Source organism: Peromyscus maniculatus, chromosome 7 (genome assembly GCF_049852395.1).
Source record: "Peromyscus maniculatus bairdii isolate BWxNUB_F1_BW_parent chromosome 7, HU_Pman_BW_mat_3.1, whole genome shotgun sequence".
Classification (NCBI taxonomy): Eukaryota; Metazoa; Chordata; class Mammalia; order Rodentia; family Cricetidae; genus Peromyscus; species Peromyscus maniculatus.
Genome location: NC_134858.1, coordinates 116,312,214 through 116,336,353, shown reverse-complemented (window position 1 = coordinate 116,336,353; position 24,140 = coordinate 116,312,214). Strand labels below are relative to the sequence as shown.

The window sequence follows — 24,140 nt, the reverse complement described above, 5'->3', positions numbered from 1 at the left end:
TTTTTTTTTTTTAATCTCTGCTGAATCCTTTAGAAGTCAGCCACCAGGCAATAGTTCCCATTCTGCTGTGTGAATAACAATTGTTAACCAAACCAAAAAAAAAAAAAAAAAAAAAAAAGCTATCTTATCTCCCACACCTATCTTCATTTATCTGGCATGCTTTGGAAAAACAGCTTACCAGGATAGCCATTTCCATCCATATCAATGCCCCCTGATATGGACTGCCCAAACATCCGCAGGATCGGGTTTATCTTCCTCCCAGACAGTTTCTGAAACAGACAATAGAAAAATGGAGTCACTGAGGGCAGTTAGGACCTGGGGCTGTTTGAACCCAGCTTCCTCAGGGCACTGGGTCTGAAGTTGTTGAAAGAAAAGAAAATGTTGGTAGAATATGGCCAGAGGGTCTAGAGAAGGCACTTGAAGATCACACACTTCCTTATTACTGCTTGCCTTGGCCAGATGTCATCATTTAAAAATTTGCCTGAGTTTGGTGACAATAAAATGTCTACTAAAGCATGTTTAAAAAAAATTTTTTTTACGCTTATTTATTTGTGTGCAGGGGTTGCTTAGGCCACAGTGTACACGTGGGGGTAAAAGAGGACCTGAAAGAACTGTTTTTCTCCTTCCACCATGGAGGTCCCTGGGAATTAACCTTAGGTCCTCGGGCTTGGCAGCAAATGCCTTTACCCACTAAGACATCTCACTGGCTCATTGTATGGTTCTGACATGTTGAAATTTAAGACAAAGGCTGGATTATTTTTCGTGTGTGTGTGTGTGTGTGTGTGTGTGTGTGTGTGTGTGTGTCACATGCTGTCTATGATTTTTGTTTTGTTTTTTTAACGCAGGGTCTCTCAATGATATGAAACTTACCAAGTAGTTTAGGCTGGCTGGCCAACAAGCCCAGAGAGCCTGCCCGCGGGCCCCCCCCCCCCCCCCCCCCGTTTCCCCAGTGCTGGGATTCTAATTGTGTGCCATCACACCTGGGTTTTTGTTTATAACATGGGTCCTGGGGGGCAACCTCAGGTCCCCAGGTCTGTGGACAGACACTCCACTGGCCGAGCCCTCTCCCCTACTTCTCCGTCTGCTTTGATCCAGGCACAATGGGTTGAAATGCTGGGAGCATCCTCCCCTCCTGTCTCATTAGGTACCATTTCACCTGTCTCCCCTAAGATGGACAGGTCACTAGCATACCCAGCTGGAAAGATAGCCATGTGGAAACTCCTCCTCCAGCCAGCCCACTGGGAGGGTCACACACTCCTAAGCTTCATAGAACTCTCTCAGCCATTTGACCTCGTACATCTAGAACTGCATGGTGCTGAGCCTCCTGTAAAGTACAGGGAGAGAATCAGCCATTTCTCCCGAGAGGCATTCCTCAACCTATGTGTCATACTCACAACTCTACCACGTCACATTTTTATACACCATCAACTTCATCATAACAGTGCTGTGGATATCGCTCTGTATAAATAAAATGCTAATTGGGCAGTAGCCAGGCAGGAAATATAGGCAGAACAAGCAGAGAAGAGAATTCTGGGAACAGGAAGGCTGAGTCAGGAGATGCTGCCAGCCGCCACCATGAGTACCAACATTTAAGATACTGGTAAACCACGAGCCATGTGGCAAGGTATAGATTTATAGAAATGGGTTGATTTAAGATATAAGAACAGTTAGCAAGAAGCCTGCCACAGCCATACAGTTTGTAAGCAATATAAGTCTCTGTGTATTTACTTGGTTGGGTCTAAGTGGCTGTGGGACTGGTGGGTGAAAGAGATTTGCCCTGACCATGGGCCAGGCAGGACTGGAGAAAACTTCAGCTACAAATGGCGCCCAACATGGGGCACAAACCCATGACCCTGAGATTAAGAGTCTCATGCTCTACCGACTGAGTTAGCTGGGAGGAGAAGTGCTGTGGATATCTCTCTGTATAAATAAAATGCTGATTGGCCAGTAGCCAGGCAGGAAGTATAAGTGGGACAAGCAGAGAAGAGAATTCTGGGAACAGGAAGGCTAAGTCAGAGAGACATTGCCAGCTACCACCATGAAAAGAGAGATGTACCGGTAAACCACGAGCCACATGGCAACTTATAGACTAATAGATATGGCTTAATTTAAGATAGAAGACCTAGATAACAAGAAGCCTGCCACGGCCCTACAGTTTATAAGCAATATAAGTCTCTGTGTGTTTACTCGGTTGGGACTGAGCGGCTGTGGGACTGGTGGGTGAGAGAGGTTTGTCCTGACTATGGGTCAGACAGGACCAGAAAAACTCTAGCTACATAACAGACAGTCTAGCAAGAACAGCTGTTGGGGCTGGGGTACCTGGTAAGGTACTTGACTTACAAGCACAGCGGAACCTGAGATCTGTCTCCGGCATCTCCATAAAAAGCCAGATATGGTGGAATGTGCCTGTAATCCCAGTGCAGGGAGCCAGAGACAGGAGGGTCCCTGAAGCTCACTGGCTAGAGTTAATCTACCTTAAGTGGTGAACTCCAGGCCTGTGAGAGATCCTGGGTCAAAGATTGTGAAGAGTGTTACTGAGAATGACACCTGAAGTTGTCCTCTAGCTTTATACACACATGCCCACATACACATACTCATTTTTTAAAAAAAGAACACAGGGCTGGAGAGATGGGCCAATGGTTAGCACACCCTGCTCTTGCAGAGGCTCCCAGTTTAGTGTCTAGCACCCTCATTTAGAGGCAACTGCCTGTAATTCCAGTTCTGGGTGATCCAGCACCCTCTTCTGGCCTCCTCTGGCACTGCAGTCATTGCTCATGCCCCCTCCCCTAACAAATGCGCAGAATTAAAAACAAAAATACTAAGATACTTTTAACAATGGACTACTTGCCACACAGCCAGCCCTCATCCCACCAAAGCTGTCCATTCACACTTATGTGGCGCTGTTCCTTTCAAAGACACCAAATATCTTGAGTCAGAAAGTCTCATTTCCTGAGATCTGATCAGTTCCTCCTTTCTTCCATCCACAGTGTCCTAGTTACCTTTCTGTGGCTGTGATAAAAATACTAATAAAAAGCAACCTGGGGAGGAAAGGGTTTATTCCCATTTACAGGTTACAGTCCATTATCGAGGGAAATCAAGGCAGGAACTCAAGGCAGGAGCTTGAAGCAGGAACTATGGAGGCTCTCTGCTCATTAGCCTGCTCAGCTATCTTTTTCACAGAGCCAGGCCCACCTGCTAGGGATGGCACCATCCACAGTGGGCTGGGCCCTCTACATTAACTAGCAACATAAAAAATGTCACACAGACGTGCCTGCAGGTCACTGTAATGGAGACAATTCTTCAATTGAGTTCCCTCTTCCCAGGTTACTCTAGGCTTGGATCAAGTTGATATAGCCATAACATACAGTCTCTCTGTGGATAACCAGAGACACACTTCACTTCCACATTATGTCATGAAGCCCACAACAGAACCAAGTTCACGGTCATCAGGGGCTCACTTTGCCTTTCCTTCTCCATGCTTGTCTTTACTGAGTCATACTGTGGGGAAGCCCTGGTGGAGCCGGGGGAGTGTCCACGGGCTCTGCTGATGGAGAGAGGATGTCCCCCCTCCACCCTCAGCAGCTGATAACTATGAGGAACTGTCCCAGAGGCCATCTGAGAGGGCTGCTTGCCATCTTCTGTTAAGGCATCCGACAGGAAACATGTGAGCATGCAAGGGCGGCCGAGCCCTGTAGGCGATGCTGCAGAAACACGGCTTGTTAACAAGCCCAGCCCCACATCCCACATGGCTCCGTCTAAACAAACTTGTGTGTGTATCTGAGTAAAAGGCACACTTTGAAGCGGCACATCTCAGCTCTGGAAGCCAAGAACATTAGCAGCAGCTTGCTGTGGGTTTTCGTTTTTTGGGTATGCTGTGGCTGGGACAGGGGGAGAGTGAGGGGTGGTCCATTTGGGGGGTGGCAATACAGACTTAAGTTATCCACTGACATCTGCAGGCCATTATGCTATAAAGCCAGGAAGATAAGTCTGCACGGTGCTAATAACCCTAAATGGGAACCAGGAACTGTGGGAAACCTCCGCTTGACCAGGTTTACACACAGCGTCTGTTAGGGCAAGGGAAAGATCACAGGGGCCGCCACAACGTGCCCGGGGGCTCTCGGCTGAGAAAGGCATCTAAGGATCTTAAAATCAACACTTTTCATGGTAAAAGGAGGCGGTGGCATGAGCTAGAGAGTACCGAGGGAGGAGTCCAAGCTCTGATCTCACAATTTCTCCAGCAAAAATAACATGAGTTGGGGCCAAAGAAAAGCGATCCTGTTGCCTAGATTCGTTTCTGATTTCTTCTTCCAGTTCTTGTGCACAATGCCCGCTCTGTCCAGGATCCAGGCCCAGAAGAACCCAGCATTAATGGATTTTTTTCCCTTTTAAATCACTAGCCTTATCATATACATATTAGCAAGCCTGGAACAATATAATCATAGCAGTTTCTCTCTTTCTCTTTCTCTCTCCACCCTTGTATTTAGAGAGCCCCAAACCACTTCTCTTTGTGAAGGCTAAGTAAGCCAGAGTGCATGCTGACGGAGCCACGACTTCCAGCTGCCTGTCGCGGCTTCCTACTAGATGCTCCACACTAACCACAAATGTGCGTGGCAGCTTTCTGCAAGGCTCCCACCCGGCAACCAAACAAAACACTGCAGAGCCAAAGGGGAGGCGGGGGGGGAGGGGGGGAGAGGGGACTCCCGCAGGTGGCCTCTCTGTGTGATTAGCTTCCGAGTTCCAGGCCCGAGCTTCCAGGAGGATGTGTGGAGAATGACCCTCAGCCCCTGCCTGAGGATGAGCTCCTTAGATGACACAGCATCCCTGACCCAAACCATGCAGGCCCCTCTGTGTTTCAAGCTTCTAATGAAGTTGGCTGAATCCCCTAAAGTTTGCTGTTGCTGTGATGGCTCGTGTCTAAGGAGGAGAGAAAAGTCTGCGGATGGACGCCCCTTGAAAGTGGGTTACTTCAAGGCAACACAAGTCTCCATTCCCATGAGTTTTCCAGTGGAACTTCCTTGGGTGGGTCTTCCTAAAATGTAGTTGAGAAAGGTGGCTGCTCAGGGCAAACCCAATACCCTATGTGGTACTGAACGCCATCGGAAAGCCGGCGGCTCCTAAGTGGATCCGTCTCACACAGATGCCGTGCGGACTGGGGTAAAGAAGTAACAGGCTGCAGGGCGGTGGTGGCGCACGCCTCCAATCCCAGCACTCGGGAGGCAGAGGCAGGCGGATCTCTGTGAGTTCGAGGCCAGCCTGGTCTACAGAGTGAGTTCCAGAACAGGCACCAAAACTACACAGAGAAACCCTGTCTCGAAAAACCAAAAAAAAAAAAAAAAAGAAGAAGAAGAAGAAGAAGAAGAAGAAGAAGAAGAAGAAGAAGAAGAAGAAGAAGTAGTAGTAGTAGTAGTAGTAACAGGCTCCTCCTCCTCCCTGAGCCTCTCCCTAAGTATCTTTCCCTCAGCCAGGGTCAAGCACAGACTAAGCAGGGGTGGAGAGAGAGGGAAGGAGGGAAGGAGGGAGGGAGGGAGGGAGGGAGGGAGGGAGGGAGGGAAAGGAGAGAGAGAGAGTGCCCATGGCCCCATAGTTAGCAAGCCCCTACTTCTGCAGAGACGGATATAAGTTGTGTCTGCTCTGGGGCTGAGGAGATGGCTCAGTGGGTAAATGTCACATGAGCCTGTGTGGGATGGAGACAGAAAGATCACTGGACTACCGGGCACCAGCCCAGTTCCAGTTTCAGTGAGAGTCGCTGTCTCAAGAGGATGAAGCAGACAGAGCAAGGACCCCTGGCATCCTCCTCTGGCCTCTGTACCACACATGTGCACATAGACTACACACTCACTCACACATGTACACACACACACACACACACACACACACACACACAAATAAATGATAAGAGTAAAATCGTACCCCAGTTTACACATGCCTCTTAAATACAAACCTTGGACTAGAGAGAGAGCTCAGCCTGTATGTTCAGGTGTGAACCGAAGTGCTGAATGCACAAGTGTTCAATTACAAACATTTCCTGACTAAAAAGGTGGTTTGGTTTGGTTTGGTTTGGTTTTGGTTTACTAGTGATGGGGTCTGTAGCCCAGGCTGACCTCAACTACCTCTGTAGCGGAGGATGACCCTAACCTCCTGAGTTCTGGGATTACAGACATGTGACACCATGCATGATTCATGGAACCCAGGACCTTGTGTAGTGCATGCTAGGCAACACGCCACCAGCTGCCTGCAGAGTTCTTGGTGAGTGTTCTCTCCTGTCACTGACCCTCTGGGAGAAAGACACAGACCATTCTACACACGTCCACTAATATCCTGACCGAGCTTCTGCCCAGCGCCTGACTTCCTTTTTTCCCATGGGTTGGGCTTGATACCATCAGCAAGATTGAGTGAGCACTGTGCTTACGAGGCAAAAACAGAGAACTTGCCACTTCCATGTTCCCAAGTCCGGGATGTGAAACCTGAGCTTTGATTAGCTCTCGATGCCAAGTCTGACAATAGCCCATGACGACTGTCAGGCCCTCCTCTGTGGAGCCCTGTGTCCCTAGTAAAACATACTCCCCAGAGGCCTGAGGGTGTGGCTCTGTTAGTAGAATGCTTGCCTAGCATAAACAAACAAATAAAGTCCTGGGTTTGATCCCTAACGCCATGTAAAGTGGAATATTGTGGCGACCACTGGTGACCCCAGCACTTTGGAAGTGAAAGCAGGAGGGTCAGAAGTTCAAGGACATCCTGAACTACCTAGTAAGTTTGAGACTGGCCTAGGCTACTCGCAACACTGTCCAAAAACAGTTAGAAAAGTTAAAAAAGAAATAATAATTCCACTGGCTTCATACGCAGGTGGTTTGACAGGGATGTCAATGAAAAAGGAGGTTGCATCTCTTTTCAAATAAGTGGCTGGGGGATCAGCAATGGCTCAGCAGGCAGGGTGCTTGTCACAAAACCCGACTCCCCTGAGTCAGTCCCTGGAACTCACATGGTGGAAGAAGAAACTGTCTCCTGCAAGCTGTTCTCTGACCTCCACGTGCATGAGAGTGTGCCCACACACCACAATCACACACGCACACACGCTAAAATAAATAAATCTGGAAGTAAATGTTTCTTAATTAGTTCTAGCTCTGGAAGAGAACTTGATGTGGGGATGGAGAGACAGATGGAAGCTAGGAGTTGTGGAAGTTCAGTTCCCAGCACCGCATCTGCTTACAACCTCCTGTAACTCCAGTTCTGAGAATCCAGCGCCCTCTTCTGACCTCCGAGGGCATTGCACACATGTGTACAACACCCCCCTCCACATGCATACAAGCAATTAAAAAATAACAAAATATCTGAAAAAAGAATTCAGATTTTTTTGTTTGTGTGTATGCAGGATGTATCCTTGAATGTGAGAAAATTTGGGAGTCTAAATCCAAATTTCTTCTGGATTTAATAAACACTGCCAAGTGTTTGTCTCTTCCACTAGTGAGAAGTATGAAAGGAAACCCAGGTGTTTTCACCTAAATTCCCATAGCATGATGCTCAGTGGAGCCTCCATCAAAATGTACACACACACACACACACACACACACACACACACACACACACACACGCACGCACGCACACACGCAGCATGGCTCCTCCCACCACTTACCATTGAGTACTGGGGGACAATCCCATCGGCATCACCATGATAGATGTAGACTGCTCCAGCAAAGTCATCCTCCTTAGGTGCACCAACAGCCACATCTGAGGGGAAACACTTAATTAGAAAGGCCACACGGGGTGAGATCAGTGTGGCTTCCTTAACTCCAGTCACCATGTCTGAATTCCCTGGTTTCAGGACTTCTCCACTGTTCACTACTCCAACATTTAATCAGACAAACGGTCTCCCAACATTGAAAAGCTGAGAAGAATTTACTCGAGGAAAGTGTCTCTCCTCATCCTCAGAGGCAAGGACACTGAAGTAATCCATAAAAGTAACACAGATGAAGACAACCCATCCTAACCTGCCTGCCAGAGTGCACTAGTGTGCGGATGAAATGTCAACTTTATTTTAGGTGAAGGAAGCAGATAAAGTAACATTCATTTCACATGCACACCAACATTATTTCCACAGATGACAGCTCTTGGAACAAAGCCTCAGTCTTCCTTCCCTTTCTCTCTTGTTTTCTAATAAGTCATGTGTCTGCTAATGTGAGGTCAAGGGTCAGGGGTACGTATTCCCATGACCTCAAGATGACAGTCCTCTCACTGAATGAAGCCATCTGTGGCCAATGGTGTGAAGTACTGAAGGATAATCTGGCTTAAGCAAGAGCCACATTCCAACCCTACAGAAGTGGCTCCCAATGTCTGTATACGCTACATACAGTAAGGGAAAGAGGTATTAGAAAGACCAGAGAGAGACGCCAAGAGGCTGTGGCGGGTACCATTGTCCAAGAAGAAACAGGCATTAGGTCCATACACCACCCATTCTTCTGACATGCACATACTCAACCAGGCTGACATTATCAGGGAAGAAAATATCTAATTCTCTCCTTAGTCACTTCCCCAAGAACATGACAGAGCATACCAGATGCAGAGACAAGCATTTTGTGATGGGAAGAAGCCCCCAATGGACCAGCCCCAGAGGCCACCGCAAGCACATAGCACAGAGTACGGAGCTCATGGGAATGGAGTGTGCAGAGGTGACATTCTGGTGCCCAGTCCATCTCCAAGAGTTGCCCTTTCTCCCCATGGGAGTTGGTGTGCCTTCAGGGGTAGAAGAGGGAATCCAGTCACAAACAGGGGACAACGTTAGAGCCTGGCAAGCTGCTGCACCTGGAGGGACCCCGTGCCCCCGAGAGGCTCTACTCACCTGGGAAGCCGTCATCATCAAGATCACCCAGGCTGGCAATGCTCTCCCCAAAGTGTGCATTGTAGGCACCATCTCCGGTCAGGGACAACTGTTCCTCAAGGGCTCCCTGGGAAACAGGATGGAGGTGGAGGGAAAGAAGGAGGGGGCCGAAAAGCACAGTGAAAACTCAGAACACCACCCTCTTGGGGCACAACAGTGGACAGGAAACAGCTGGGCAGAACCACAGACCCAGATGTCTTTCCTCATAGCAAAGCCTTCATCCATGCAGAGAGTCTACAAGTAGCCCGAGATATGTCTTAGGAGAAAGACAATAGCAGGTAGACCCTGGACCGAAGGTCATCTGGCCAAATTCAAACAGGCGAGCCTCCCCTCTCCCTGTCCCCAGTGTCCTTCCTCTCTGCTCTCCTTACAGCCTAACTCTTCCCCAGAAGTGTGGTTTTGTTTTCTTTGAGGCAAGGTCTCACGTTGTAGCTCTGGTTATTCTCTGTATAGATCAGGCTGTCCTCAGATTCACAGAGATTCTCCTGCCTCTGACGTTTGAATGCCAGGACTAAAGGCGTGCGCCGCCACCCCTAGTCCAACGCTGGTTTAAGGTGCAACCGACTAAGAAATGGTCACCTTTGCCCCCTCCCTGACTTCTCATCTGACTTAAACCACCCGGCCCTTTCCCAGGGTTTTCTAAATTGTAAGGAGGGGCTCTCTGGGGGCCTCCTCACCTCAGCACAGATGACCTGACTGTGTTTGTCTAAAAAGAAAATGCTTAGGATGGTCCAGGACCAAGGTCGTAGGTCCAGTTCAGGAAGAGAGGAGACAGGTTCAGGGAGGAAGCCCCTCTCCAGCACAGTGCTGCCTGCCCGGCCGGCACCCTGTGTAACCCTTGCTCTCTTGAGCCTCCCACCCCAGGAGGTCAATTTGAGATTAACAAGTCTCCTGCCTTCCTCAGGGCTGACCTGAATAAATCTATTTCCTTCCTCAAAGTTCTGACTCTGGATTTTGTAGAGAGGTGAGAGGCAGGAACCTTAGAGTCTGGTAACGAAAGGAGTGCACACTTCTCATTTTTTCCTTCTCTTGTGCCTTTTGGTTGTTTTGCACAGAGTACGCATTAGCGGTCTTGTCAGAGGGTCCTGGTCTCTGCCCAGTGGCACCTGTGGTCAGAGGTGCATCACATGTGGCCCAGCTTTGAGATCTCTGGGCAATGGTGCACATGGCAGCAGAAGCCATCCCAGAGTGCCCATGGTCCCCATGAATCACCAGCATACAAATACCAGGACATTGAGACACCTGACATCTGCAGGCTTAAGAATCTTGAAATCCTCCCTGGTGTAGAGCATTTTGGATCTACATACACCCACAGTCCACCACGCCAGGGTCTGTCTTTCATTATGACTAAATTTCTGTTGCTATAAACAGAACTTGAAGCTTGAAAAAATACTTAAAGATCTGATGATTTGATTTATTTAATCGGTGAGACCCCACTCCAAAACACAGAAGGTTGTCCCTTGGTGTCTGGGAGTATTGGTGCCTGGAACCCTAGCATACCAAAACTTCAGATGTCTAAATTCCTTATATAAAACAGTGCACTATTTGCATAGAAACTATAGCTGCCTTCCCGTAGCCTTTAAGCATGTCTAGATTACTTACAATGTTTAATACAATGCAAATGATATGCAAATATGTTTTACATTATGTCATTCAGGGAACAATGGTAAGGAAACAGTCTAAACATATTCAGTAGGAACAATGGTTTTTATCCCCATGTGTTCAGTCTGGCTGGTTAAATCCAAGCATTCTTGGTCACAGATGGCCAGTTCTGTAATTCTTCCTGCTAGTGAGATGGGGAAAACCCCAAGTCCCTCTGTGTATATCCACCCCTGGACTGTATGGTTATCTTGTTTAGACCACATGACACCTCCTCCTACTTTATAGAGGAAGAAATGATCAATTTCAAGCTATTTGTTCATCTTGCACATAAGATTTGGCAGGGTTTAGATTCAAGCTCAGGCTACCTACTCTATGATCTCCACACCTCCACAGTGCCATACGATCACTACCCAAGTGGGTCGTGGTGCAACAGAAACAAGACTGCCCCGGTACACAGTGTAGCCATACGGCAGTGAGGTGCGTCAGAAGGGGTGCGGCCAGTGTGTGAACACTTGGGGTCTTCTTTCTCATGGGTCCCCTGCCTCTACTGGGTACTGCCCTGCCCTCTTCCCAAGGTCCCATCCATCCTCCTCCACCAGCTGCAGAGGAGGAGGAGGCACCTTTACGCCTGTCTCTCCCCTTTATGATTCTGCAGAAAAGGGACCCTGTGCTTATAGCCCCTGGCCAGTTTATCATCTGGTACCCAGCACGGACTCCGTGCTGAACTAGGTAAGGGTCCTGCGACTTCACCACTCAGCCCACATACGTCTTTCTGTTGGGAGCTCTGCCCAGTCCAATTCACCTTTCCACTCAATTCCTACTCCTTCCTCAAGATTCCTCGCCAACATCCTATCCCTGTCTCTCCAGAAAGATGCACATAAATTCTCAGAGAGGTGGCAGAGCCTAGAGATAAAGCCAGCTTGCTGAGGTCAGATCCCAGCCTCTCTACCTTTTATCTGTGAGATTTCAGACAAGTGAGTTAACCTTCTGAGCCTTGGTTTATTTCATCTGAAAAATAGAGACCATTGCTACCACGTGTATATCACACTGACATCACTTAGAGAAAGCAGGAAAAGCCACACACAGCACCCAACAGCCTTAAGCTTCTCCCTGGGACCCGCACTGTATATAACTGTCCAATAATGGATCATTAAGCCTTTTCATTCGGGACCCAGGTCTTCATCTCCTCTGGGTAACATGGCCCAATGTGCAATTTACTTCCAGCGGGATCCAGTGGGCTAGTCACTATGACTGGACAGTTGTCCCTCCCAATACCCATCTCCTCATTGACCCACACTGTACTCACATTTCCTTTGTTGAGGTAGACAGTAACCTGCCCTTCATCTCTGATCTCAGAAAACATGGGGGCCCCCACGAGCAGGTCAGAGAGGCCATCCATGTTCAGGTCAACTGCGCACAAGGAGGAGCCGAAGTAAGAGCCCATCTGCAACCAAGTCCAATCACAACAACGTGTTCAGAGGCTGTCCTTCACCCCCAAGGCCCCTCTTCATCAGCACATGTCCCCAGCACCTCAGAAGCTGTGTCAGTTGAGCAAAGAGTGACATGCCCAACTCCTGTGGACTGTCCAGTCAATCAGACACCAAAGCTAGTCATCTTACAGAACCCTTTCCTAGAGCCCGGCCAGGGCAGGTAAAGGGACAGTCCCTCGAGAACGAGACACTATGTTATATATGTGCTCCATATGCCAGACATTTCACAAGGCATAGCAAGGAGGGATATGAAGTCTCAGAACACAAGCAGGTAGGAAAATATGACATGGGGCATGTATCCTCCCCAGCCTCACACAGAGTAAGAGTTGGGGCATGAGCTGGCAGAACAGAAGAACACATAACTCACGTTCTATCAGGTTTGACAGATGGGGAAATAGGACCAGTTTATACTGGATCTTCTTGAATCAGAGTGAAATCAGTACCTGCTGCTTTATTATTCTCTCTCTCTCTCTCTCTCTCTCTCTCTCTCTCTCTCTCTCTCTCTCTCTCTCTCTCTCTCTCTTGTATGCATGTTCATGTATGTGCCTGTTCATATGAGTGCAGGTACATATGTGTGCAAGTACACATGGGCTGGTACATATGCACATCTCCACCTCCACAGTGCTGAGGTTACAAGAGCATGCCACCACCCTGGGCTTTTTCATGAGCAGTCTGAAGATCCAAGGATCACACTCAGGTCCTCATACTTGCACAAGGAGACTCTGTAAATAAGCCCTCTCCCTCGGCCCAGGATCTGTTATTTTACATCCACCATCTTAAACACAAAGACCAAAGACCCAGCCTTTTGCCAGGATGAGACAGGCAGCTCAAGTGTGCTTACAGATGGTGTCTGAGTTGTGTGTCTCAGTCATGAGAGTGAGTGGTGGAGCCCACGGGCCTAGCTGAAGGAGCAGCCCACCCTGCTGTGGCTCACATGACCAGGAGAGCCGGCTCCCAGCACATCAGCTTTTCCATTTCCAAGAGACCATCTACATTTTGACTTTCAGTACCTATTCCAAATGCTGACAATGTGTTCATTTTTTTTAAAAGACCAATTACTATGGGATTGGGGACCTGTAATCCCAGCTACTCAAAGGGCTGATGTAAGAGTACCCCAAATTCAAGGCCAGCTTGGCAAACTTAGTAAGATCCTCCCTCTAAAGTAAAAGTAGGGGCTGGAGAGATGGCTCAGTGGTTAGGAGCCTACACTCTTCTTGCAGAGATCCTGAGTTCTGCTCCCTGCACCCACACTGAGCAGCTCACAAGTGCCTCCAGCTCCAGGGGCATGTGACATCACTGGCTCACATGGGTACTGCACTCACGGGCACATGCCCACACACATGTACATGTAGTTTAAAAAAAAAAAAACCTTTAAGTCAAAGTTACAGAAGAGCTAAGGATATAGCTAAGCAGTAAGAGAGCTTTGCCCAGCAAGTCAGAGGCCCAGGTTAACACTCAGTTCTGTGATAAATAAGTAAATAAGCAACGACTGTGCACGCCCTGAGCATGCAAGCTGTGCTGCCCAAAAGGGGTGTAGGTATGAAACTTCTAACAAAAAGAGAAGACAACATGCAATATTGTTTCAAGTAAATGCTTTCAAATGGAAGGGTCTGGAATTTCCCCTTACTTGTGAGACCTGTTGGCAGCTGACCTTGGGGAGATTGAGAGAGGTGGAGAGAGCTCCAACCAACTTCCTGCAGTTAACACTAGGCCTGGAGGACTTGGGAAGGTTGCTTAGAAACCCAGTCAAGGACAGAAGGGCAGAGCCAAGAGCTGTTCTCTTGGGTTGAGCCCCAGGGGGTGATTGGCTTAACCCAAGCAGACTACTTAGCTTGGTGTCTTCACGGATGTTCAATCTAAAATCCTCCAAGTTTTTTCTATGCAGACATTTCACCCACTGAGGTGAGTCAATGACACTTCAACATGTCAAGGACACACTTTGGACCCAGAGCTCCTTAACTGGTAATCAGAGTGTGTCTACGTCTGTATTTGTCTGAACCACAAACTTAGTAATGATCTTACTAAGTAATGTCGTAAGGTGTCACTTAATAAAGAGCAGACCACTTTTCTTTTATTTTCTTTTTTTGGTCATTGTTTGTGGTTTTCTTTCTTCCTGAAAGGGAGCCAGGATACTAGACAATTTGAACCAAAGTGGAGCCAGAGAAAAGCAGAAGTAAAGTGTGGCTTTCTGAGTTGGAACCTTCTGTTGTGTGTGTAGCCCTGGACAAAAGGGCAAAGCTAGAGACATCCTTTAGAAGCCCAGGGGGTCATGTCCTTCCCCCTCTAAGATAATGGAGAAGCTGAGAACATCTTCCAGCAATAAGCAGATGTCTACGAAGGGACAGGCCTATGTAAAGGTCAGATGGATGATGATGAGCACGTGGTAACAGGAGATGCTGAGAGGGTCAGTGAAGGCCACAGGGCATGGGGTATAGAGGATTTAGGGGCAACTCCAGAGCAGGGCAATGGCTTTGCAGAGAAGAACCAGAAAGAAATGATGGAGTCCCAGAAGATGCCTCAGGCAATAAAGTACCTACTGTGCAGGCATGAGGACCTGAGTGTGAGCATCTATAATCCTGGTGCTGAGGAAGTTCATAGCCTAGCCAGCCCAACTGAGGGCCTCTCTCAAAAAAAAAAAAGGGGGGGGGGAGAGAGAGAGAGAGAGTGACTGAGGTAGACACCAGACGTCAGCCTCTGGCCTCCATAAGCACACATACACATGCATGTACACCACCATGCACACACATGTGTATATCCACATGAACACACACACACACACACACACACACACAGAGAGAGAGAGAGAGAGAGAGAGAGAGAGAGAGAGAGAGAGAGAGAGAGAGAGAGAGAAGGGAGGGAGCATGGGAGAATGGGAGGAAGGAGGGGGAGAATTAGGAAGGTGGCTGTGGAGCTGGGTAAAGCACCTTGGCCCTGCAGTCTCTGCATGGAAGAACCTGACTCACCCTATCACAATGAGGCCATTCAAACAGACGTGTGTCTGTCCTAGAACTCAATGCACTGATTCCTCAGGCAGCTTAGACAAGGTTCTCAAGGGCTGCATGATTTCCCCTCACAGCATCGAGTCTCAAAACATCCCCCAGACCTCTCTCCTTTCGACACAATTGGTCATGGAAGCCCCTCTCCAAACCTGGAGGCTTTGGGCAGAGAAGAGAAGCCTGCAGGCAGGTTGACAACAGAAGGACAGGAAACAGCGGGGGCAGGGTCCAGTTCTTGGAGCACTCTGAAACAGTGCTCACACCTTGACTTGTAGGCCTATCACCCACAAGGGACACAACCACCCATTTATCATAAGATAGTCACTTGTTTGGGGGCCCTCTCTGTTTTATCTATCACAACTAGTACATAGCTATTTCTTTTCTAACTTTAGAGTTGCTTAGAAAACTTGTTTTGCAAATTTTTCACTGTTACTTTCCGATGCTAATGTTTTGGGGTTTGGGAAATGTTAAAATAACACATGCCAGCACACTTCCGAGAGCTAAAAGCAAAGCCAAGTTTGTGGGTACCTTTTTTTTTCATGTAAAGGTTATGATCATTATACACTGAGTGTACATATTAAGGTTGTTAAAATTGCAACCATAAGAAAAATATAACTACTATGTGTAAGTGGGATCTTTGGAATTGTGAACACTGATCACTGTCGGAACAACATGGACCGTTCCCAGACTGATGTGTGGCAAGAACAAGGCCGAGTGGGAATGAAGCGGGACCCAGGGGAAGCAGGCCAGGAAGGAACAGTCATTGTTTTCCCCTTGTCTCAGGGAAACTGTGGGCAAAGCCTCCTGGCAGCTCCCCCTCCCACATTCCATGCATCCTTAGCTTTGTTCCAGAACCCACTAAGGCCTCCAACGGCTTCCATGATCCCCCAACCCTCCTAGCCTCTACCATATCCACTGAGCCACAAAGCTCAGCCACACTTTCCTGATGATCTGAGCCACAAAAACACAGGCAGGAGAGGGAAGCCCTAGAAAAGGATGTGAACGAATCACCGAACCATTCTACTGGCTGAATCTCATGGATTACAGTGGAAACTTCTAGAAAACAGGGAGGGAGCTGAGCGTGGTAGGGCGGCAGATAACCCTTTTCCAAGACAGCCTTCAGAAATGGCTTTGTGGTTGTTTGTTCCTCAACCTTCTAAGAACATTGAGATACAAAGTCATTACCTGTAATAAATCATTACACACACACACACACACACACACACACACACACACACACACACCTCATAGTGTTTTAAGGAACTTTATAATTTTGTGCTTGACTGCATCCATGGCTACCCTGTGGTACACATAGCTGATGGTTGTGGGTTGAACATCCCTGTACATGAACTAAAGTGCGTTTCATTTGAATTTTCTTTATGTGATAGCAGTTCCCCTGGCAGTGGCAGTCAGGGGTCAAGGACATGGGAAGAGGAGGTGATATCAGGCAGATCAGACAGGGACAATGATCAGTAGCTGATCTGTCTGGGTTGATTTGGATTGTGCGTGCATGAGACAGCTAGAGGAAGACAAAAGTGACGGGAGGGACAGACAGACAGATGGCTCACATCATTTGGATGCAGCACCTGAATTGTGACACCTTTGAAAACAAACCTGTAACTTAGTACAAATGTGTACAAACTCATCCACTACACCCTCAGGATATACAAATCCTCGAAAGGAACCGACTCCCATATGAACCACATCAAGAACTCACCTTTTTTCCTGATGCCTGGAAAATCTTTATTAAGGTCCCTGATCTTCGGTCAGCTCTAAATATATAAACCTATGGAGTGAAAACAAACAGAGCCTCGTCAGGACGGAGCACTGACTAGAGATGCTTGTCGCTGTCTTCTTGTTGTCTCTCACAGGTGTGTGGACACCGGTTAAGGAAAACAGAAGTGCTGATAGAGCTCTCAGCAACTCCAAAACCAAAGTGTCAATCCTGGGGTGGAGAGTGTCTCCCACAGCTCCGGAACCCATGGTTTGTCCACAAAAGGGCCCTGAAGAACTCCTCAACTAGAACTGAGTGGTTCAACTCTCGGGAGATAGGTTGTCTTTTTCTTTAAATTAACTCCTTCAGTCCTGGGAGTTAGAGCTTTAGTGGATGTCACAACCTAAGACAAAGGGGTAAGCACTGGGGATAACCTCTCCAACATGATTCCACATAGAAGTTAGAACTGTGGAATCTGTGTGGATAAACACGGGATTCTTTTGGGGAAATAAGCAAGGAAACATTAAATAAATTCCTTTATGGTGGGATTTTTTTTTCAGAGCCCTTAGCACTATGAATTCATTGATGTCTGATTTGTTTTTTTAAGAGATTTATTGATTTTATTTTATGTATATGAGTGTTTTGCCAACATGTATGTATGTGCACCATATTGCATGCCTGGTGCCCACAGAGGTCAGAAGAAGGCATTTGACACACACACACACACACCCTCCCCTAGAACTGGAGTTACAGATGGCTGTGAGCCACCATGTGGGTGCTGGGAACCAAACCCAGGTCCTCTGCAAGAGCAACCAGTGCTCTTAACCACTGAGCCATCTCTCCAGCCCCTCATCACTACATCTTCAAAAATTATTTCTGTGCCCCCTTTCCTTCCCCTTTCTTGTGTGTGTGTGTGTGTGTGTGTGTGTGTGTGTGTTTGTGTGTGTGTGTGTGACATGTGTGTGATGTGTTGAGAGTCCAGAAGAAGGCTTCAGATCTCCTGGAGCTGGAGTTCCAGGTGGCTGTGAGCTGCTTGACGTGGGTGCTGGCAGCTAAATCCTAGTCCCCGACAAGGGCAGCCAGCCCTCTGAATCACTGAGCCATCTCTCCTGACGCTCTGGTTACACCGTATGCAAGGATGAGCTGATGCGAACCAGGGTAGAGGGCCCTTTCCTAGGCTAAGGAGCAGCCACGTTGGTGTGAAGGCCTTGGTGTTCTCACACCAGGAGTGAAAGCACCCAGATCCTTAAGGTCACAGTGGAGAAGTCTGGCGGCCCTGCTTCCTCTCCAGGCGGCGCCATCATCACTGGGTTTTTTTTCTTCCACTATATAGAGAAATTCATGTGACTCAGAAAGAGCCGGTTGTTGGCAGAAGTTACCAGAATTCAGCTGTGCAATCCCCAACAGTCTCTGCCTCAGCGCCCTGATTTATTTGGTTTCATTTTCAAAGGACCTCTCTCCACAGCATCCTACCCCTGAAACACAAGCAGCCAGTGCTGCCTGCTGCCCAAGATGGTCCAGTGAGATGACCTCCTGAGAACGTCTCAGGCAAGCCCTGTCAGCTGACGGCTGCTGGGCTCGCTGACTTCTCGGCTCGAGGTGCCCATTAACCAGGGTGTGGGTTCCAGAACTCAGGATTCCACTTGTCTGAACCACAGAAGACATGATCAGACATGAACACTGCTCTACCCTTGGGACTATGGGCCCGAGCTTTCCCCAGCGCTGTGGTTTGAATGTGAACTGTCCCCATAGGCTCATGTGTTTAAACACCTGGTTCTCAGCCGGAGTCACTGTTTGGGAGGGTTGGGAGGAGGGGCCTCTTGGAAGGTTCGTGGGGGCAGGTCTTGAGGTAAATGCTCTGCTTCTGCAGTGTGGGAGCTTCCTTTCTACCACCACGTCTTGTGCGTTGTGACAGAGTCAATCTCCTCGGACTCTGAGCCATGATAAATTCTGCTTTCCCTAAATTGCTTTCTGACCGGCATTTAGCCACAGCAATGAGGAGTAATAAGTACAGCCAGTAAGATAAATGTGGATCTCCTGAGCGGGAATGCCTGAACCGTGACGCTGCCCACAGCCACAGTTCCCCTTATCAGGCCCTTAGAGGCCATGATTCCTAGAGAGTCTCAGAGTGCCCTGGACTACGGGATGTCCTCTACCTTCTTGGCAGCTACGCTAGAGAAAGATCAACATGTTCCCAGGCTACCCCAGTTGCACTAGTCTTGAGAACACAATGGATTTTTTTGTTTTGTTTTGTTTTGTTTTCTGAAACATCAGGGTAACAAATGAAAATCAGGCATTATAAAGCTCTCAAAACATTGAAGATGAGATCTGATTTCATCAGGTCAGAGTTGTTTGGGAAGGTGGAGGTATTTGAATTAGGACCACACTGGATGCTCTTCCTCTGGAGGGTACCATCATGTCAAGGATAGTCTTTAAAATCACACACAAAGTCAGTTACAAGAGCTCCAAGCTTCCAAGGCGAACCCTCCCAGTGACCAGAAGGGACAGTCAGAGGGGAGGATTCCCCATGAGTCTGTTGCTTACTCTTCGGCCACGGGAACAAAGCACACTGGAAAGCCTCTACAGGGCAGCACGCTCCCGTCCTCTGCCTGGTACTACGTCATGCCTCAGGCTTTTCTCCTCACCTTTCCAATGCCTTCATCCTGTGGGGCACCCCCTACCACATCAGTGATGGATGGATGAGAGAAGTGGCCAGCGGTCACTGCATAGCCTAAATAGGATGGGAAGAAATCAAGGACATGCTTGAGAAGGAGGTCATATAAGAAAAAACTACGCAGCAGAAGAAAACATTTCTTTGGTAGTATTCTATCCAGACAGTATGCTCTAGTTATTGTTGGGACATAAACCTTTCTGGAGGACAAGTGGCAGCTGTCAATCTCTTTATATTAAATAGCTTGTCTTGTAAAAGTGCATGCTCACAGGGACAGTGTGAGGGCAGTACCTTCTGATTGTCCCCTATGGAACAAGTAGGGTGCTAAATACTCTGTGTGTTTCTTACTTTGGGGAAATACAATTCTAATGACACAGTCCATGCCAAAAAAACATACAACTTCAAGAATGAGCACAATTCTAATGACACAGTCCACACAAAAATGTACAACTTCATGAATGAGCACAATTCTGACACAGTCCACACAAAAATGTACAACTTCATGAATGAGCACAATTCTAATGACACAACTTCATGAATGAATACAACTTCTCTAATGAGCACAATGCTAATGACACAGCTTCATGAATGAGAATACACATACTTAGGGGTACAACCCCATCCAGGTCAAGAAACTAAACACAGGGCTAGGGATTCAGCTCAATGGTAGAGGGATTGCTTGGTATGCATAAAGCCCTGGGTTCAATTCCTAATACTGGAAAATATTTCAATATTCTTTTTTTGCATATAGACAGTACATGGCTAGCCACCAATGCTCAAGATTACCGAGTAATATTCAAAGCCATCTGCATGAGTCCAGAGTATCTGCAGTTATCAATTATGTCACATCCTTTTTAAGAGAAGTGAGAGATACTGATGATGGATGGATGCGTGGATGGGTGAGCAGATGGGCAGTCAAAGAATCTGGGCTTAAAGGAACCCAGAAACAATGGGGAAAGGACATATGATGTTGACTTAAATGTCTCCTGCTTCCCGCATGCCTAGCTGGCAGGCTGAAATCACACCCCTGACCAGTAGAAAAAGCTTTCTCATGACCTTCAAACCCTAAGGCTGTGATTACATGTTGACCTGCGACACATGTCGGCTGCGATCACTTTAGCACAGCTATCTCATTTTCTGCGTGCTTGACTTCTCTCAGCCTGAAGGCTCGCATTATACAAGACGACCATGAGTGATATCACCCTCAACTACTCCACGCTAATCCCTGTAGCAGATAAGGGCCTCTGGCTTGTCACAGAGAGAAACCACAGGTCCTGTCCTCAAACCTAAAGCCACCAAGGAGCTGTGACTCTCTGTGCCTTCCCTTAAATCCCTGACTCAGTGTTGAGTCCGTTCTAGTCACTAATTTATGCAATGCCCTGGGAATGTGAGGCAAAACCCCCACCTCAGGGTGCTCACAGCTTAGTGGGAGATTAGTGGGAAGCAAGTGCCTCTGCAGCACACACCCTGGGCTTGGGGGCCGCAGTATGCAGAACCTGCCTCAGAAACCGTGGGTCTGTAACTGACCTCACTGCCTGTCAGTCACGTGACTTGGATGCGTTCCATAATGTCTTTGCACTTCCTCATCTAGGAACTGTACAGGGCAGTGATAATGGCTGCCTTGGAAGGTTGTTTCAGAAACTGGAAGAAATCACACACCAAGCCTGGCACTGAGCAGAGGCTTAATGAGTGGTGGGTTAAAGAGCTGGATGCAGAAACACCTCAAAGCGTGTGAAGTGCGGCTGGGTCTGCGCGAGTCGGGAAGATGCTCAAGCTGGGAATGGAGAGCCCTCCCCGCCGCCCCGCCGCCCCTTACACCCTCCTTCCAAGGTGTTTCCAGGGAATTCTCTATTCAAAAAGGGGGTCAGGAGTTTCCCTTGGCTTAATTTATATATAGCGGGCATGAAAGACATTATTTTGTCATTACCAACCTTTCTAAATTTAGTTTAATTCTCAGTCCACTTGAGGCCTGGATTGAACAAAAAGGATTGGCACTGTTACATGAACAAAGGCAGCCCATCGCTGTGTGCGTTTTTGGTTTTGTTTTTTTGAGACAAGCTTTTGCTAGGTTGCCCAAGCTGACCTCAAATTTGTGATCCTCCTGCCTCTACCTCCAGAGCACTAGGATTACAGGTATGGGCTACCGTGCCCAACTTATCTCTATTCTTAAATGAGCATGGCCTTCTTCCAGAACCTTCTCTCTCTCCCTCCTCTTCTTTCCTTCCTTCCATCTTTGTTTCTTTCCTCCCACCCCACCTTGTTTTGAAATAGCACCTCCCTACGGAGTCTAGAATAGCCTCAAATGTCCTTGATTCCATAAACTTCCTGCTGAGGCTGTGGCCTCCATAGCAAGCACTATGGATACACAGTGCTGTACCCAGCCCAGGATCATTTTTGCCTGGTGGTTGCTAAATTAAATTATGCCTATCTTCTTTCTAGACAATTAAAAGAATTGAAAAAATAAGAGAAATTTCCAGAGCCTTTGAGGGAAGCTCAGCACTATGTTGCTTGATCTCATGGAAATTCTGATTCTTACTGTTTGGACTTGTTACCAGGAAGCAGACACACCATTCACAATGATCTCTAGGGAAAGCCAGGTTCAACGGCATTCATTCCATATCTGGCCACCTGAATGTGATTGGCTGCTAAAGCAAGGCAATGGTTGGTCCCCTGGAGGTTTTCCCATCAGATTTTAACAAAACCATCCAGTTTTCACAGGGTTTCTTCTTTGATTTCCCTACCACCCATGTATGCAACTAAATGTTAAGGAACTCTAATTAAAGTGTAATTAATTAGATTGATGGGTATAAAAGCCAACTACTGCTTCTTTCTATTAATAAAGCAATAATCCTTGAGCTTGTGGTCATGGTGATCACTCACAGTCCACCTTGTCACCTGCAGACTCTCCAGATACTCACCCAGGTAGGTATACCGCCTGCTCATAATCACATCATCATTCAGTTTATAGTATGTGTTGTCCGTGAGATTCAGCACCTTGACCGTCCCAGCCCAATAAAATGAGCCTGGGGCACCCATGACCACCAGCTCCTAGGGGAAAAATCCAAAAGGAGACAGAGAGAGTTAGTTGATACGTTGACAGCCGCAGTCACGGCAAAGGAGAGGTGAGCATTGACATACAGTGCCTCTCTACGGCAGTGACACATACGGTCCCAGATCCTGGGCAATCTGGACTCTACCATGTAGTCAGGATTTTCAGCCTAAAGATGAGATTACTAAGCAAGGGGAGAGAATGAGTGACAGACCAAGTCCCTGTTTTGGCCATCAGTGAGGCTTCATGGACACTCCCTAACCCCCAACACACACACACACACACACACACACACACACACACACACACACACACACACACACACACACACGTTCATCCTAAGATGTTCACGAAATGGTGAACAATTGATACTGTTCCTAAATCATGTGACTCCAGGAAACAGTGCTCAAGAGAACACAGCAACATCACACCTGGCATGGTGGGCCACTCCTATAATCCCAACAGTCAGGAAATGGAGGCTGGAAGATCAGGAGTTCAGGGCCAGCCTTGACTACATAGTGAGTTCAAATCTAACCTGAGCTGCATGAGATGTTGTCTCAATAAAAATATTGGAGTTAAATGGCTCTATTGGTAGAGGGGCTTTTGCAAAAGCCAGACCACCCAAGGTTCATCCCCAAAACTCAAGGTGGAAAGAGAAAACTGATTCCTGAAAGTTGTCCTCTGACCACCACACATGTACTACCCCAGGAACACCTGCATGCATGCATCAAGTGTGTGCATATATATACGCAATAATAAATAAGTAAAATTTTAAATATGGAAAGAAGGTCCCTAGAGGGTGGGAGAGCACAAAGAGAGAGGGAAGGCAGAAAAGACTGATGGGTGAAAGAAATAACAAAAACAACTTTCATTCAGGAAAAAAATAAAATCTAATTCTTTTGTAAAAAAAAATACAACATGAACACACGTGGAGCACATACACACACATAGACAAACACTCAAGTGAGTCTTTAAAAAGAAAACAGCTCTATATAGTAAAACAAAAATATAGGCACTGAGAGACAATCCTGGGGTACACTTGAGTTTTTACTGAGATTATAAACTTTTTGAATAACATATCTGTATGACTACACAGACACAAACCAGGCAGCTGGGTCTCTGTGTGTTTATGGTCCCTCCCTCCATTGGCCCACAGGGCTTTGGGAAGCCCTCTTCTCTTCTCTCCATCCCATCCTTTCTTCCTTTATAGACAGATCACCTCCATAGTCACCAGGAGAAGGTGGTGCAAGGCACAATCACTCACCCATCCAGTCACCCATCCACTCACTCTCCTCACACTGGTACGAAAACAGTGCCAGCTCTCAAAGGGTGTTTGAAAGGCAAGCCACGGGTTCATGAGAGGAGAGAGACTCTTCCTGGCCTCGTGCTTAAAAAGGAATGTGTAATCAATGCCCAAACACAAAGGGCACTGGAGAGCATGAGTGATGCCCTCAGGACCAGTTGTATACACAGTGTGGAATTCTCTTCATCTGCAACTTGTTCTGAGCAACAGCAGGAGACTGCAAAGACTCTGCAGGCCCCCGGGTGAGGGACACACTGTTCGCCTGTGATTTGGATTCATCCAGAAGAAACACTCAGTAGATAGTTAATATCTCCTGCTGCCTCTCAAGTGTCACAGAGTACATAAACACAGTCACCTCCTTCCTTAAAAACCATAAAAGACGGCTGGAGACCAAGCTGGTTTGTAAAGCGCTTGCCACAGATGCAAGAGGACCTGAGTTCAAT

At 47.5% G+C, this 24,140-nt stretch overlaps 1 protein-coding gene across 2 annotated transcripts in view; it reads right to left on the bottom strand.

Moving 5' to 3' along the window:
* Positions 1-24,140, bottom strand: part of Itga9 (integrin subunit alpha 9) — a 301,616-nt gene that overhangs the window by 228,034 nt on the left and 49,442 nt on the right. For both annotated transcript variants that reach the window (XM_076577318.1, XM_042282053.2), the window contains 7 exons: positions 22,264-22,393; positions 19,320-19,405; positions 16,678-16,746; positions 11,781-11,918; positions 8,834-8,939; positions 7,631-7,725; positions 179-269 (listed from right to left, as the gene is read on the bottom strand). In XM_076577318.1, coding sequence (XP_076433433.1) covers positions 179-269; positions 7,631-7,725; positions 8,834-8,939; positions 11,781-11,918; positions 16,678-16,746; positions 19,320-19,405; positions 22,264-22,393 — 715 coding nt within the window. The remainder of the gene's footprint in view (positions 1-178; positions 270-7,630; positions 7,726-8,833; positions 8,940-11,780; positions 11,919-16,677; positions 16,747-19,319; positions 19,406-22,263; positions 22,394-24,140) is intronic.